Source organism: Musca autumnalis, unplaced genomic scaffold (genome assembly GCF_047663935.1).
Source record: "Musca autumnalis isolate F117 unplaced genomic scaffold, ASM4766393v1 scaffold_4, whole genome shotgun sequence".
Lineage (NCBI taxonomy): Eukaryota > Metazoa > Arthropoda > Insecta > Diptera > Muscidae > Musca > Musca autumnalis.
Window position 1 is genome coordinate 114,761,044 of NW_027411977.1, and position 16,467 is coordinate 114,777,510.

Consider the following 16,467-nt stretch of genomic DNA (forward strand, 5'->3'; position numbering starts at 1 on the left):
TCCTTCAGCTCGTCTATAAAAATATCGTCTATAAAGACTCGATTCAACTCGTCTATATAGACTTAGTTCTTCTATAAAGACTTCGTTCTGCTCGTCTATAAAGATTCCCTTCAGCTCGTTTATAAAGACTCCCTTTAATTCGTCTATAAAGACACACTTCAGTTCGTCTATAAAGACACATTCAGCTCGTCTATAAATACTCACTTCAGCTCGTCTAAAAAGATTTTCTACACCTCTTCCATAAAGACTGCCATCAGTTAATCTAAAAATATTTATTTGTGAAGATTCCCATCAGCTCGTCTATATAGACTCCCTTCAGCTCGTCTATAAAGACTCTCTTCAGCTCGTCTATTTTGTTTTTATACCCTCAGCATTTATGCTAACGAGGGTATATACACTTTCATACGGGCAAAATGTGCCTCATCGAAATAATGGTTTTAGACCCCAAGTATGTTAGGACGAAATGTGTTTCAGACAATTTGGAGTTGATTTAGCCATGTCCGTCCGTCTGTCTGGCTGGCTGGTGCGCACGATAACTCTCGAGCGGAGCAACCGATTCGGTTCAAAATTTGGCTTTCGCAATATTTTGCCCAAACTTAGTTTAAGTTCGAAGATGGGTTATATGGGTCCACTCCTTCCGGTACCTCCCCCACAAAAGTTCGAAGATGTTCGGAAAATTTGGGCGCTCGATAACTCTTGAAGGGAGTAACCGATATGGCCCACACTTTGTACATCGTGAAAGTTCTACCAGATTTAGATGAAGTTTAAATATGGACTCAATCGGTCCACTCCTTCGGGTACCTCTCACACAAAATTTCGGAAAAGTTCAGTTTAGGACCTGCTCTCGAATCGCTTTGGTTTTTGTTGTAGCAACTTGTATTCGCTGTCCCCCATACGACGGTACAAGTTTCATAAGGGGCAAGTCCATACTTCCTGAGAAAATAGCCTGAAGGATGCAAAAAGCCCCTATAACACCGCGTGTAGTGGATGGAGCGCAAGATAACTCTCGAACGGATTTGCCGATTCGGTCCCAAATTTGGCCTTCGTAATATCTAGTCAAAACATAGTTTAAATTCGAAGATAAGCCATATCGTTCCACTCCTTCAGGAAGCTCCCCCACAAATGTTCAAAAATGTTCGGAACAATTGTGTGCACGATAATTCTTGAGGGGAGTGACTGATGTAATCCATACTTTGCACATCCTAATATATCTACCAGATATAGATCAGGTTTGAATATGGACTATATTTGTCCACTCCTTCGAATACCTCCCACACAAAATTTTGGATAAATTCACTTTAAGACCTGCTCTCGAATCACTTTGATTTTTGTTGAAGCGATTTGCATTCGCTACCTCCATTACGACGGTAAAAGTTTTTTAGTCCACATTTCTTAGGAAAACAGCCCGAAACAATCTTAGGAAACAATCCATATGTCACCATATATGGCTGTCGGGGAGCACGATAACTCTCGAACTGTTCAACCGATTTGGTGCCACATTTGGTCTTCGTCATATTATATCCAAACTTAGTTTCATGGGGCAATACCGGTCCACAACTTCCGGTACTTCTCCCCAGTATTTAAAAATTGTCACTAAAATGCTAGGACGATATAACTTGAATGGGGCAACCAAATTGGTCCAAACTTTGGATCTCCTAATATTTCGTCAAAATTTAGTTTAACTTCTAAAATGGCCTATATCGGTCCTCCCTAAGGGTACCTTCCCCACAAAGGTTCAACATTTGTGTCTTAGTGCAGTTAATTCCTAATCCACACTTTTGTCGGCAAGTTCAAATGTGCAAAAAAGGTCCACAATATTCTGAAGAGACCTTAAATACATTCGATCTGTCCGTAGGTGAAAGTTTCACTTCACATTGGCTGAGGGTATATATCTGTCGGCTAAGCCGACTGACACTTTTTTACTTGTTCATCCTGACATTCAAGGACACATGTATTAGGTTAAGCTTTTTCACAAATTTACACCATTTTCACATAGTTAAGATGTTTTCCTACCAGTTATATTTCTGTTGAGAAAAAAAAAGATTTATGAAAGGCATGAAGGAAAAATGAAAATAAATGAAGATGAAAAAAATGTACACATTTCGTGAAATAGGGGAAAACATCAAAATGGAAATGAAATCAAACTGAGATGTTTATCAGGGCAGAGAATTGTGTTAAAACTTGGATGAAATCTTATTTCGCTGTGTAACAGAGAGGTGTGAGCGTAATATTAATGACTGGCCTTTACGAAAGGAAACAATCTTTAGGTGCATGACACTAGCCGCCTTTCCCCAACATCTGTATCAACTAAAAAACATCAACAGCAACAATAATAATTTACATTCAGCTGCGAGGAAAATTTTAATGAAATTTCCTTGGAGAAATTAATGCGGACACACAGACATAAATAGAAATGCCAAGAAATTGTGAAATAAATGTTCTCTAAATTAACGGACGCTACAATGTTTGGATGACAAGTAGATAGATGTTGGAACGAACTGACATCAGGACTGACAGACAGATAGACGGACGGATACTGATGCTCTTACGGATAAATATGAATTAAAAATAATAGCAATTACCCCAAAGTGGAGCCGGTAATTAGCTCTGCCTGAGCACTTAATATCTCGGCTATAAATTCATCATTGTAGGCATCCTTGGGACGATACCAGCGACGACCACCGGGCAATACCAAGGGACGATCCGAGGCCGGTGTTAAAGGTCCAAAAGCTCGTTTTGAACGTTTTGGATTATTTTTACGCTCCAAATGTTCCTCCAGCTCGCCAATCACTTCGTGTTTGTTGTCCTTTGTAGGTGTGGGTTGGGTTCAATGTGCCATGTTGTTTAACATGTTGATTTTGTTTTTTATAATAGAGTTTCAATTGTGATTTTGTATTATGCAGTTAATCAATGTTTATTCGATGATTCGTTGTTTATTTTGCAATATGGCAGCATTATTATTGATATTTGTGTGTGTTTTTGTTCCATTTCAAAAGAATTAAGCAACATATTTTTATTGAATATCGTTGTATTTGTTTTTTTTTTTGTTTTGTATAATTTTAGCATAGAACAAAATACAAATTATTATTTTTTTATATTTTTTCAATGTTTTATTAGCATGAAATGATAAAAATCACAAAAAAGAAGAAAAAAAAACGAAATTAAATCAATAGAGAGCAAAAACATATCGTATTATTATTGTTTAATTTTAATAATTCCGCTTTTATAACTAAAAAACATGTTATATATTTTTTGCTTTTTTGTTTTAATAATTTTATATGGTTTAGTTTTTTCCTCAAGTATTTGTTTCATTGTTTATTTATTTGTGGAAAATTGTTATTTGTCCTATTGCATCGTTTGGTTTTTGGTTTTTTCTTTACATTTCGAAATGAACCTTGTGCTGTAAAAATTAAAGAAAAACTTTCGATTTGAATTCCCTCTAAAATATGTTTATTATTTTGTTTAGTAAGTTAATGTTAAATTTTACAAATACAACTAGACCTTGAATTCAATCTAAATTATCTGGGAAAATTTAAATATTCAAATCGCTTCTAAATTTTCCAAATTTTACTTTCCAAGCATATGCAAGAATCGCCACTAGTACCAAAATGAAGCCAATGGTATATACATAGATTTCAAAACTGTTTAGACATTTTTTGGACATTTGCGGTTTGAGCAGTACTAAGAGTTTAGCTCAGTTTTTAGTTGCTGAATTTATGGTTTTTGGAATATTTTTAAGTAATTTTCTATCCTTTCTTATATTTATGTTCAATATAATTTTTTTGTGCCATTAGCGATTTCTATTGTCGTGGTAACTTGGAGCGGCACTGAAAACTCTTCACGGTGCCCTTGAACCAACTTTAAATGAAATGGGCTTACACCTGGGAAGTTTTTGCGGATTCTGCAACTACAATGCTCATAGAAGAGAAAAAGAAAAAAAAAACAAAAAAAATCGCCGGAGCGCTTCTTAAATAAATCGCGATCAAAGTTCACATTTTAAGGGCTTTTTAGTTTTCCCCGATTTTGCTTGGAAATCGCAAGTCCTATCAAAATGGAACTAAATAAGATATTGTAGCTGTGAAAATTCTCTATAAGAATGACCTTTACGATTTTTTCGAATGTTTTTGACATATAGAAGTTCATATCGGGACAATTCACTGACGTATCGCCTCCTTATAAAACAATGTCGGGTACGGTGCTCCTCAACTAAATTTAAATAAAAACCGCTTACACCTGGGAAGTTTTTGCGTATTCTGAAACAGCAATTTTCATAGATGAGAAAAATCCAAAAACAAGAAAAATAGCGGTAAAATTCACATTTTTAGGTTAATTTTAGGGTTTCGCGATTTTGCTTGAAGCCCCACGTCTTATCGAAATGGGGCTAAAGAAAATGTTGTAGCGGAGAAAATTCTCTAGAGGATTGACCGTTATGATTTGTTTCTAGGTTTTACCATTTTTGAGATATATAAGTTCAGGTCAGGTTTTTTTGTTAGGTTTTTTTTGTTAGGTTTTATCGAAATGGGACTAGAGAAAATCTTATAGCTTTGAAAATTCTCTACAAGATTGGATTTCGTATTTTTTTTAAAAGGTTGTACCATTTTTGAGATATATAAGATAATGTTAGGAAATTACAGTCATAACACTGTTTTATAAGGAGGCGATACAGTCAGTGCATTGTCCCAATTTGAACTTCTAAATCTTAAAAATGGTAAAACCTACGACAATATGATAAAAGCCCATCTTGTAGAGAATTTTTACTGCTACAACGTTTTCCCTAATAACACTTTGATAGGACTTATGGTTTCCAATCGTGAAAACCTAAAAAGTCCATAAAAATGTCAACTTGAGTCGTGATTTATTTAGAAAGCGCCAACCCCCTTTTGTTTTGTTTTTTTCATTTTTCTCATCTATGAACATTGCAGTTTCAGAATCCGCAAAAACTTCCCAGGTGTAAGTACCTTCCATTTAAAGTTGGTTGAAGAGCACCGTGTGTTCGTGTATTGTTTTGAAATATAGGAAAATATTTTGAAAATAAATCAAAATACATTGCTATAAAAATAGTAAGTATAGAGCCGTTGTAGGAAATATTCAACAAAGTTAACGTGGAAATAAAGGGTGATCTATTTACAGGTACTTACTTTGTTTAAAAAAAAAAAAAAAAAAAAAACAGAAAAATCAAATTGAATGGAGAATTACACATTACATTAATCTCAAAAAACAATTTCTAAGCACAACTTAATGTTAATAAATATGTTTTCTTCTAATATTTCAGCTTTACTCCCAGTTGCACATACATACATATGTGCTGACATTTTTCATTAATTTTTTAAAAGAAAACTACCAACCTTTTTCAGTTTTTTGTTTTTTCATCTGATGGAGCACATTTTAAGATACATTCGAAATTTTTGTTGTTTAAAAATATGACATAGTTTTGTGGCAAATGACCGTCTACGAAACACTATTTTTATTAAAGCGGTTTGCGGTAACTTCTCTAACTAGAAAACGAATGAACCTATTTTCCTATGTTTTGTGGGGTTATTTAGAATATAAAAATATTGTCCTTCGCAGGCGGATTTTACAAAATGTTAGTTTATACAAAAATGGTAGACAGTCAAATCAAAATATTAGAGTTGGGTAATCTAGTTCCTAGTTTCTTGTTCTACGAGGGCTACGAGGGTTCGGAAACTTCTTAGCCTATCAATGAAAGAGAATAGTTAGTTTTTCAAAAATATTTTTATTTTTCAATATAATCTCCTGAAACTTCAATACACTTAGTACAACGCTTTTCTAGCAATTCTATCCCTTGATTAAAATAGTTTTCCTCAAGGTCTTCAAAATAGTGGTTTACAACTTTGAGGTAAAACGCTTGCCAGCAAGGATTTTTTTTTAGATTTGGGAACAAGTAAAAGTCACTGCGAGCTAAATCAGGAGAATAAGGTGGGTGGTCAAGCAACTCGTACTTTAATTCGTTGATTTTAGCCATTGTTAAAACACTCTTGTGCGCTGGTGCGTTGTCTTGATGAAAAACAATTTTTTTGTGTTGTAAGCCAGGACGTTTTTCTCGAATTTGTACATTTAATTGATCCAAAAGGTTGCAATAGTACTCTGAATTTATTGTTTTACCCTTTTGCAGATAGTCAATCAATAAAATACCTTTGAAGTCCCAAAAAACCGTTGCCATAACCTTACCAGCCGATTGAATTGTTTTTGCCTTCTTTGGGGCACTTCCTCCAGCTTCAGTCCATTGTTTGGATTGTTCTTTTGTCTCTGGAGTATAGTGGTGGATCCATGTCTCATCAACAGTTATGAAACGAAGCTCAAAATCCATTTTATTTCGCTTAAAACGATCCAAACAAGCTTGAGAAATGTTCATTCTTATGCGTTTTTGATCGACTGTTAACAAATGCGGCACCCATCTTGCAGAAAGCTTTTTCACCTGTAGTTCTTCATGAAAAATTAAATGGACTCGATCATTTCAGATGCCCATGATATTAGCAAGTTCACGCACTTTTATTCGTCGATCATTTAATACCATATCATGCACTTTGGCTACAATTTCTGTTGTTGTTGCTGTTTTTGGACGTCCACTACGTGGTTCATCTTCAATGCTTGTACGACCACGTTTAAATTCAGCAACCCAATTTTTTATTGTTGCATATGAAGGAGCACTTTCACCACACATTCACCATATCATTATGAATTTCTTGTCCCGATAAACCTTTGTTTATGTAAATATTTAATGACAGCACGCATTTCTAATTTTTCCATTGTAAAAAAATTGCGGATGCGTCTTTTTTGAACACCAAAATTTAACATGTGTTCATAACAGAGATGGAAGTTTCCAAAACACTTAACTTTTTTCTGTTTATACCGCACTTTTTGTGCTAGGCTAAGAAGTTTCCGAACTGCCCTCGTAGTTCCAAAACGGATGAGTAACATCATGAAATGAAACGTGTGATATTAAGTATACGCAGTTTGTTCAAAGAAGAAATGTAGGCCATGGGAACTGCGAAGTGAACTAGATAGTTCCATATAGTTTCTTTGGCACAACTCTACAAAATATCAATTTTTATCTTAAAACGACCAAGTTTTGTTAATAAAATTGCAAATTAATATTTTTTAAATACATTGGGCAATAAAGGACTAGATTTCGATGTCCTAAATAAGCCCACAAAATTATTGGTATTAGTCTTCGAGCTAGAGTAGTCACCGATTTCCAAAATACCATTTTCTTTCAATGCTCATAACTCAGTCATTTTTTTCAGATGCCAAAGACACAAAAATTAATATTGAGTGCATTTTTTATTTCAGCTTCAATTGAATTTTTGTAATATTTACTGATATTTTGAGGTTTGAAAAACTTTTTTGGGTTTTCTGTGTTGATTTCATTTGAATTGTTGAAACTTACTTTGGTTGATCAACAACACTGTGATACAAAAGTTGACAAACATTTTTTTCAGGGGTTTTGATGCATAAATTCTGTTTCGTGGGAGTCCATGGAAGACGAAAATACGTTTGGTGTCTTTGGGCCACTTCTTTTTTTGATACTATTCCGGTAATTATAGTGACAAACGGGGTCTCTTGGATTTTATTTTTTAAAGGGGCATAAATTATTTTTTCACCACGCATTTCTATATGTTTTTTTTCTTTAAAAGGGGAAAACAATGTAATTTAAAATCTGTTAAAAATTGCGATGACATAGTGTTTGAAGTGTGAAAAACCCGAATTAAAAAACGGGCAAATGTTTTTCCTTGTGCTTTAGGCTGGATAAAAGATACCAAACTGAGTAATTATTTACTTTTAGCAAGAACTAAAATTAGTTAGCTTTTCAAAACGTGAAAAAATAAGGAAATCGGTTGAAAAATAGTAGAGTTATGCAATTTGTTGTGTTTAATTTTTTTGGTTTTTCATGCAAGTTCGTCCCTCCGTATATTCTTATAGCAGTGGGATTACCGTATCACCTGGTAATTGCACCTTGAGAATAAGTTTATATTAAAATTAAAACAAGCTTTCATAAGAACGAAATGAACTCCAAATTGTCGGCATTAACTTCCATCGCCATCATTTCATATAAATCATATATAAAGTTCCGATTATTACATATATAGTAATGGTAAACCTGCACACATAGTCTTATCTAAGGTAAACACAGGCATCAATGCAAAAAACTACATAATGTGCAACAAGACCAATGAAAATGAAGACAAAAACCCAAAAAGCCAAAAAATATGACCCAATATTTTCACAATTTTTAACATAACTCAAAATGCGCAAAAAACGGCATGTGGTTTTAGCGGAAAATCAAAGAGAACACTCAAGAGAAAAATACAAAAAATTTCACACGACCTTCTCGACACTCTTTTTTTCTATACTCTAATACCTTTTAAAAATTGTGGAATATATGGACATATTTTCAAGATTTTTTAAAGCACATTTCTATAAAACTTTTGTAAGAAAAATTTTGTTCTAAAATGTTAAGAAATACCTCTACTCGGTACATTCATACTAAAAACGACACTTTTATATATTAAAACTATGTTATCACCGTTCACAACCAACCAAATTTGTGTTTTTCAACTGTTCGCAAAAACTTGAAAATTTTCTCAATTTTAACACAATGCAACAAGAAAAGTAAACAACATACGGCATTGCTGTTTTGGATATTGAGATAGAATTTTGTACTTTTTAACACTGTCAAGACAGATTATAAAATTATGTTTTGATTTTTCAATTAAGCGCTGTTTTTCGGGTTTTAACCCTATGTACGTTGATAAAATGTCAAACAGTACTAAACAAAAATAACATGAACACGTGACAAGACTCACGCGTGATCTATTAAAAAAGGCTGTTGAAAAAAGTACCTCTTGTGGGATCACCCGTTAGTATTTCGATACTGCTCATTACACAGCATGAAGAGAAAACTTGATGTTTCATTCATTTTTCGTGTTTTTAATAATTTCCTAAAATAACAAAAATACCAAAACAAACACAAATAACTTGTGACGTGTGTCAATAAACAATTTTGAAAGGAAGCGGGCATAGCTGTAGGGTTGTAAGTTGTACCTCTTCTAACTTTTTTGTCATACAATATTTCCATCCTGCTTGAAATATTCACACGTACATTCTGAAATACTTCAAAATTTACAAATGCATACCCACAGTGTAAGAATAAACTGACATTTTGGAAATTTTATATTCTTCTGAAATTAAAGTATTATAATTTTCTTATTATAATTACCCAAATTAATCTAATTTATGTTTCATTAATTAACCCTTAAAGAAGTCTAGGAATATTAACATTAATTGCAGCGACAGAACGAATGAAATAGGACAGTAACCTGTGCAAATTAAAATATTAAAATGTTACCGTTAATTATCATTACAAATATAAAAAAATCTTTTTGGGGTTGCATCATGGAATGCTACTTCATCGCCATGACAGTTAGACAAATCTCAAAAAAAAAAAAAATGATGAAAAGAGGAGACAATTTGTCACCACAGAAACGCAGGGGATATTTACAATAAAAATCTAAATTTCGTAATAAAACGAAAGCGAAAAAATGGTAGGATGGTACAACATAACACACACTAATGTTTGTCAGTGTTATTTGTAGAATAACATACCTTTTGTTTTTTTAATTTCTGCTCATCATCCATCTGTTGGATTTCCTCCGATAGAACGCTGCCATAGCTGAAGGTGGAAGTCACTTCCTTTTGGTTAATTGGATTCTTGTCAATTGTATCACGCGCTTCATTAGTGTCATTCGCAATTTGTTCGTTGGCTTTATTATCCTGCTCTTCTTGTTGGCTGAGGGCTTTGATGGTGCTGGCATCATCCTTCTCTCCTGATTCATGACATTTATCTGCTCCATTGTCATTTACCTTAATATCCGCATTTTCATCGTCTGGACAAAGTGAGAGAAAGGCGAAGCCGATGAACAACAACAACATGAAACGAAACCAAAGCAAAGCGAAGAGAAAAAAATAACCATTAGTTATGTTGTGGATTGAGACGGGAAAGTGCACAAAAATGATTTAATTCAGGGGTTTATAATAATAAAGAAAAAAACAACGATTTTCATATTTATTCGTTGGTTGTAATTTCTGTTAGTCTGAGAATCTCTAAGGTATGGTTGGAAAGTTAAATATTACACTGATAAATCTTCATTTTAATTTTACAACGACATTTTCCTTGGCTTGAAGGTAGTTTTGAGTCATTTCATTTCTTTTGCCGTTTAAATGATTTTTTTGGCTGGCTTAGATTATCATAAAAATTACTTTTTGGTACCTTTGTCCCTTATTTATTAGCGTTTGCAGTGAACTTGTAATACACTCGGTAGATAAATGTCCTACTGTTCCTACATTGTCAATGAGTTCTTTTTTTAAGAACAACGGTTCTTCTTCTATTCAAATTCAAAACGAAAAATATTTGGCTTTTTCATTTTTTCATTTTACATTTATTTCTGAAGTGCGTATCTGTGGAAATACCAAGAATTATCAATACAAAGAAATGTCCCGACCAATATAAAATATATCTCTAAGACCTACCGACACACAGAGGGAAAACATAGGCCTAAAGTTGCTCAAAACTCAAAATATGAAAATCGTTTTTTTATAAAAAAATTTTGATAAACGGCAACCAGACTCTTTTCTACATTTGCTATAACCATCCTCGACTTAGTAAGATTAACCAATCCAACGCAGCAGTCGATTGAACTCAGCCATACTGAAAACAAAAAGTAAATTTTCGAAAACTAAGAAATTAGGTGAACATTAAAATGACATTATTTTCGCGAAAATTTATATTTTTCAAGATTTGTTGTTTTTGTACAGTCTCCGAACAAAATTAGCATTTAAAATTTTCAGATTGATTTTACATTTTTGCTCTTTAATAATGATGATACATATCCTCTTTATGAAAATTTTTTATGATAATTTTTAAGATTACTAAAATTTCAATAGTGAAAAAGTCTATTTCCCCGTCGTTTCCCGACCATAGTTTCTTCTAATGTTTTATGCGCTTGAGTCTCAAATATCAGATTCAATCATAAAAAATTGCGCATATTTGCGCCATTCCGAAAAAAAATCTATTTTTTCTCAACTAAAATATGAAATATTTTTATATGGATTTGCAAGGTTTACTCACACTAAATTTTGTTCCGCTATATAACCGGGACTCTTATTTATCAGACTAAACCAACACCTATCAAATATGTTTGCATTATGCAGAAACATTCACGGCTTTTCTCATGTGAATTGAGAAAAATTTAATTTAAGTAAGTTTCAAAAAATAAAATTTGGAATGAAATATATGTATATGGGACTATATATACATCTGTACCGATTTGTTTGAAAATTGGCTCAATGTTTTTTAGGCTAGTTCAGGTTGCATGTGTCAAATTTCAGTGATTTTGGTGCATTTTTATCTCATATCAGATGCGAATATATATGGAAGCTGCATCCAAATCTGGATCAATTTTCATTATTTTCTATAGGATTAATCCTTGTACAGAAGATATGCTTTGTGCAAAATTTTATATCAATCCGACTATGAATGAGCTTTCTAGGGCTTTTGATCAACTTTTAACACAAATTTCCCCTCTGTGCGACACCATAAATCAAGATCTAAACGCCATATACATTAGAGAATTTTGACTTCTTTATTTGACATATATGCAATAGCATGGGTGACGTAGGGGATGCAAGATATCAATCAAAGGCTCTGACCGCCTTTAACATGGCAAAGCCCCGGACTTATCTTGGTCCCTTTTTCATCTGAAGTGAACACTCACCTCCTCTTTATGTTCCTGGGGAGCTGCCTTTAACACCCTTCAAAGGTAATGAGGTAACGTGTGCCTCGTGTACACCCATAAGAACGTTATTTTATTATAGCTGTCATGTCATGCATAAGTTTCGTTGCGGTCAGTTTTATTTGCGCTCATGCTCCCACTAAAGACAAGGGCGAGCAGACCAAAGATATATTTTACGAGCGCCTAGAAGAAATATATGGCAGTTGTCTTGCCCATGATATTATTGGCGATATTAAGGCCAAAATTGGAAAGGAGAATATCTTTGATCAGGAAATTCAGTTTCCACCATGAAACGTCTAACGATGGAATGAGGCGCCAAAAAATAAGCATAAGTTCGCCAGACCTTCAACAGACAAAAACAGGATATCAAATTGATCACTTGGTGATAGATGGAAGGCTTTCACGGAGCACGTTGGATGTACGATCGTTCTGGGGAGCAAACTTCGACTAGGATTACCAAGGATTGCAGCAGAGGGTACGTACCCGATTACACGTAGCAAATAAAATACTAAAGTAAAAACAAAATTGTCCAACTTTGTCTGAAATTCTGCCACCGGGAATATCTTCCGCACAGGGGTTTGTATCAATTACACAATATACCACGTTGCGATTTTTTGTGTGCAGAAAAAATATTTTTTTTTAATTTTTGGTTTGGTGAAGAAAATATTAAGCACAAAAAAACATCCGATTTGAACTAAATAGACATTTTTTTAAAGAAATATTCAGCATGTGTTCTAAAAATGTACGGATGTGTAGTGGTCAACATTTTTGTTAATTATAGCCGTAATACGTTCGTTCTAACTAGGGATCATGATGTTTTTCTTTTGTTTTAACCGCGTTCATTGGGTTGGAACGAAAAAAAAGAGGTAAAATAGGAATAAAGGGTAGGAACAAGAAAATTTGTTCGTTATATCCAGCGTTCGTTATAAACGTGTTCATCTGTAAAATTCTTATTAAAGCTTACTTTTAGATTTAATATATTAAAATATTTGAAACACTGCTTAAATTCCTCGTTATCCGTTAGTGCTTAAAATCAGGTCTGTAAATCCTAACAAGTTGTAAAAAATTCTACTCGCGGGGTGACAATTTTTGTTCGTTATGATCTTGGTCTTTCAAAGAAGTTGAATGTGCATTAAGAAAAATTATTTGGGAACACAAAACTTTGTTCGATATAAACGTAGTTTCTTTTAACCGATATTCGCTATATCCGAATTTTACTGTTTATTTCTTTGTTTTAGCTTACATTACTGTCTATTAATTTTCGCCTCAAAAATAGGCCTAATTACCTATAGTGCAAATAGTGGAACATCAAACCGGTGGCTTTGATACAGGTACAAAGTAATTTGTTAACTGATACAGATAGTGTGCTCAGGATATTGAAAGAGCATTTTTCCAAATTGTTGGTATCCAATACTTGAGATGTAGATCGACAATTACCACATTTTTTGTCGATCATAGCCCCTTACGTTCAAAGATTTTTCAAGCCACTTTGGCTTAAGTAAGCAGTTTGAAAACAAAGCCACATCTCATCAAACGAAAACACTTTACGCTACCCGTACGTACCCATCTCATAAAACGAAAAAACTTTACGCTACCCGTGTTAATGTATGATTCCGAAGCTTGGACACTTGCACAAGCAAATAAAGCAATGCATGTTACTTCCCTATGCCCACGCCACTGACATTATGAGTCGATCAGCAAAAACAGTAACTTATACGTTTAAGAAGTTCGAAGTAGAACCTGCTAAAGTGAGTCTGACAGTAAACGGCAACAAAACAAAGTTGATGGTTGGCCCATAGAACACAGATCATGAAAGTTGGTTCCTATAATTTCGAGGTAGTTAAAACTTCGTCTACTTCGGCTCCGTCATAAATACAACAACAACATCAGTTGTGAAATTAGAAGAAGAACAGTATTGGCCAACTTATGCTACTTTGGCTTAAGTAAGCAGTTTGAAAACAAAGCCACATCTCGTCAAACAAAAACACTTTATGCTATCTGTGCTAATGCTTGGACACTTGCGCAAGCAGATAAATCAGTGCGGAGTCATTATGTATTGACGGTGAATATCGGCTATACAACGACATCAGTATAGTTAAACGTATTGAGATACATTGATTGCGTTTGCTAGGCCATGCAAAAATAAGGGCCGCTTGGCAGTGAACGCAGCACTGGATACTTTGATGGAGTAAACACAACATTCCACATTGGAAAAGTAAAAGTAAGGGAATGGAAATCTATTCTAAGATCGGATTACAGGACATAAGTTCTGTACAAGACCAACTATGTAAGTTCCAATGCCTTCTGGCCGCCCCCCTGTCTACGACGGTATATACCTTGCTGAAATATGTTCTTCCAAAAATAAAATATGAACCAAAAAAAAAAAATTAGGATATAGTTAAAAAAAGTTTTAGTCGATTTCTCCCGGTATATATACTATCCTATAGTCATCCAACATTTTTCGTTATTTTCCTTGACCTAAACATAATAAATATATAATTTCTTTCCCAAGAAAATGAGGTCACAATGAAGTAAGTGGCCCTAATCTCAATTTTCTCCTTTAATCCATTTTTAATGATATCATTTTTTCTATTCTTCCATTCATCTCCTTCAACCCTTCTCTATGTTACACAATGTAACATAATCCACATGACTTTTATCCCAGCATGGAATTGCTCACAATAATTACCTGCATTTTCTTGTGGCTGTTGCTGTTCATTGGTTGATTGTTCATCGTTTCTTTCCAAGCTTATTTCACGTGCCTCAGGGGAGATTTGCTTTTCTTGTTGTAATTTAAATGAGGGCAATAAATCTGCCAATTGACGTGTTACGGTATCCAATGTCGATTGTATGGTACTGGGAAGGTTAGAGAGAGCAGCTAATTGCCTTTGAACATCAGCCAATTGACGTTCCAAAGCTAATTCCTCTTCAGTTTTTTCCACATCAAGTGGGTTGTTTGCTTCTACGTCTACGGTTTGTTCGGTTAAATCATGAGCAGTTTTTTCATCTTCTTGAGGACATTCCATTTCTTTTGCTTCCGGAGTTGTTTCCTTTTCTTTGTCGGTTTTTTCAATTTCCTCCTGTTGATCATTTGATGGATATTCCTCAGTTGCTGGGTTGTCTTTATTGGCATTGGTCTCCTCCAAATTGGGAACTTCGGTATCTACCGGAGTTGGTGCTTCAACTTCAGGCTCGGATTCAGGTTCTGGTTGGGGCTCCTCAGTAACTTGTGGTGGTGGTGTTGGTTCCTTAACCGGTTCTGGTTTCGGCTTAAAGAACATGAAAAATTAGCTTGTATTAAAAATGCAAATTATTAATAATTCTTCTCACCTCAGGAACTGGGGTTACAGAACGTGATGGCCTAGGAGAAGATTTCACAATTTTCACTTTATAAGCATTGGCAGCACGCCTTTCCGCCTCCAACTGCTGTTTACTTTTTGGTATGGGACGATTTGGTTTTTGCAAAAACGTGGTCCATCTGCGATTCTCCTTTTCCTTTTCAAGTTTGGTTTTTGAAGCCTCTTCACTGAGAGTACGCAACACCTGGCTACTCATACAGACCCCGGGTTTGGGATAGAGCCTGTAAATATTTATACTAGAAAATCATAATAAAACGAGTAAGAATTGAATATTTTGTTCGTCCGAGCCGAACCTTTGATACTCTAAACCATAAATTTAAAATTTATAATACTAAAATTTAGAAGAACAATCTCGTGGCTGTTGCCAGATCAAGCCACTAGAAACAAAATTGGTTGTGATAGACGCAAAAAAATGTGTGCCGATGCGTCTTTTTCTTGCAGGCACGTCAAGTTCGAAGATGGGCTATATCGGCCCACGTTTTGGAATATCCTTTATATAACGGCACCGATCGATTTTAGGTATTTTGGAGATTTTAGCTAATTAAGAGTCCGATTTCAGTGATATTAGAGTTTTTAGCAACATTTTCTGACCGAATTAGGAATATATTAGCCAGACAACTTCCCCATCAAACATTGTGGATGTAGGTTCACGATTTGGAATAGACCCCATATAACTGTACCGCCTGATTTCAGAGATTTTAAAGTTCTTATCTACATTTTCTTACCAAATTAGCTATAATTTGGCATAGGTGGTCAAAAAAACTTTTCTACTAAAAAATGTGGATATAGGTCAACGTTTTGCAGTAGCCCCCATATACCAATTCCGCCCGATTTCAGGTATTTTCGAGTTTTTATCTATATTTTCCGACCGCATTAGCAATAATTTGGCATTTAGGGTTCGAAATAGGCAAGAAATTTCTCCACCAAAAGTTGTGAATATTGGCCCACGTTGTGGAATAGCCTCCGTATAACAATACCGACCGATTTCAGGTACTTTGAATTTTTTATCGATGACTTCGGCACAAATTAGATGTAACTTGGGTTGCAGGCTTCAATGTGTTCAAAAGACTTCTGCACAAAAATTGTGTACATGGGTCCACGTTTTGGATCAGAGATTTTATAGTTTTTATCGATGTTTTCGGCACAAATTAGATGTAATTGGCCTTTAATGGTTCAAAGTGGTCAAAAGACTTCTCCACCACATATTATGCACTTGGGTCCACGTTTTGGTACTGTCCGATTTCAGATGTTTTGAAAGTTTTCTTTTTTGTTGTCGGCCCATATTAGATGTAATTAGC

At 34.5% G+C, this 16,467-nt stretch overlaps 2 protein-coding genes across 11 annotated transcripts in view; one reads left to right on the plus strand and one right to left on the minus strand.

Moving 5' to 3' along the window:
• Positions 1–16,467, plus strand: part of LOC141402856 (acid sphingomyelinase-like phosphodiesterase 3b) — a 767,718-nt gene that overhangs the window by 183,953 nt on the left and 567,298 nt on the right. The gene's annotated exons all lie outside the window — the stretch shown is intronic.
• Zasp67 (Z band alternatively spliced PDZ-motif protein 67) overlaps positions 1–16,467 on the minus strand; it is a 60,758-nt gene that overhangs the window by 21,485 nt on the left and 22,806 nt on the right. For 2 of the 8 annotated variants that reach the window (XM_073981917.1, XM_073981922.1), the window contains 4 exons: positions 15,141–15,390; positions 14,500–15,079; positions 9,625–9,905; positions 2,583–2,806 (listed from right to left, as the gene is read on the minus strand). In XM_073981917.1, coding sequence (XP_073838018.1) covers positions 2,583–2,806; positions 9,625–9,905; positions 14,500–15,079; positions 15,141–15,390 — 1,335 coding nt within the window. Of the gene's footprint in view, positions 1–2,582; positions 3,401–9,624; positions 9,906–14,499; positions 15,080–15,140; positions 15,406–16,467 lie in introns of those variants that run through there. The other 6 variants (XM_073981916.1, XM_073981921.1, XR_012412398.1 and 3 more) reach the window with 5 other exon arrangements.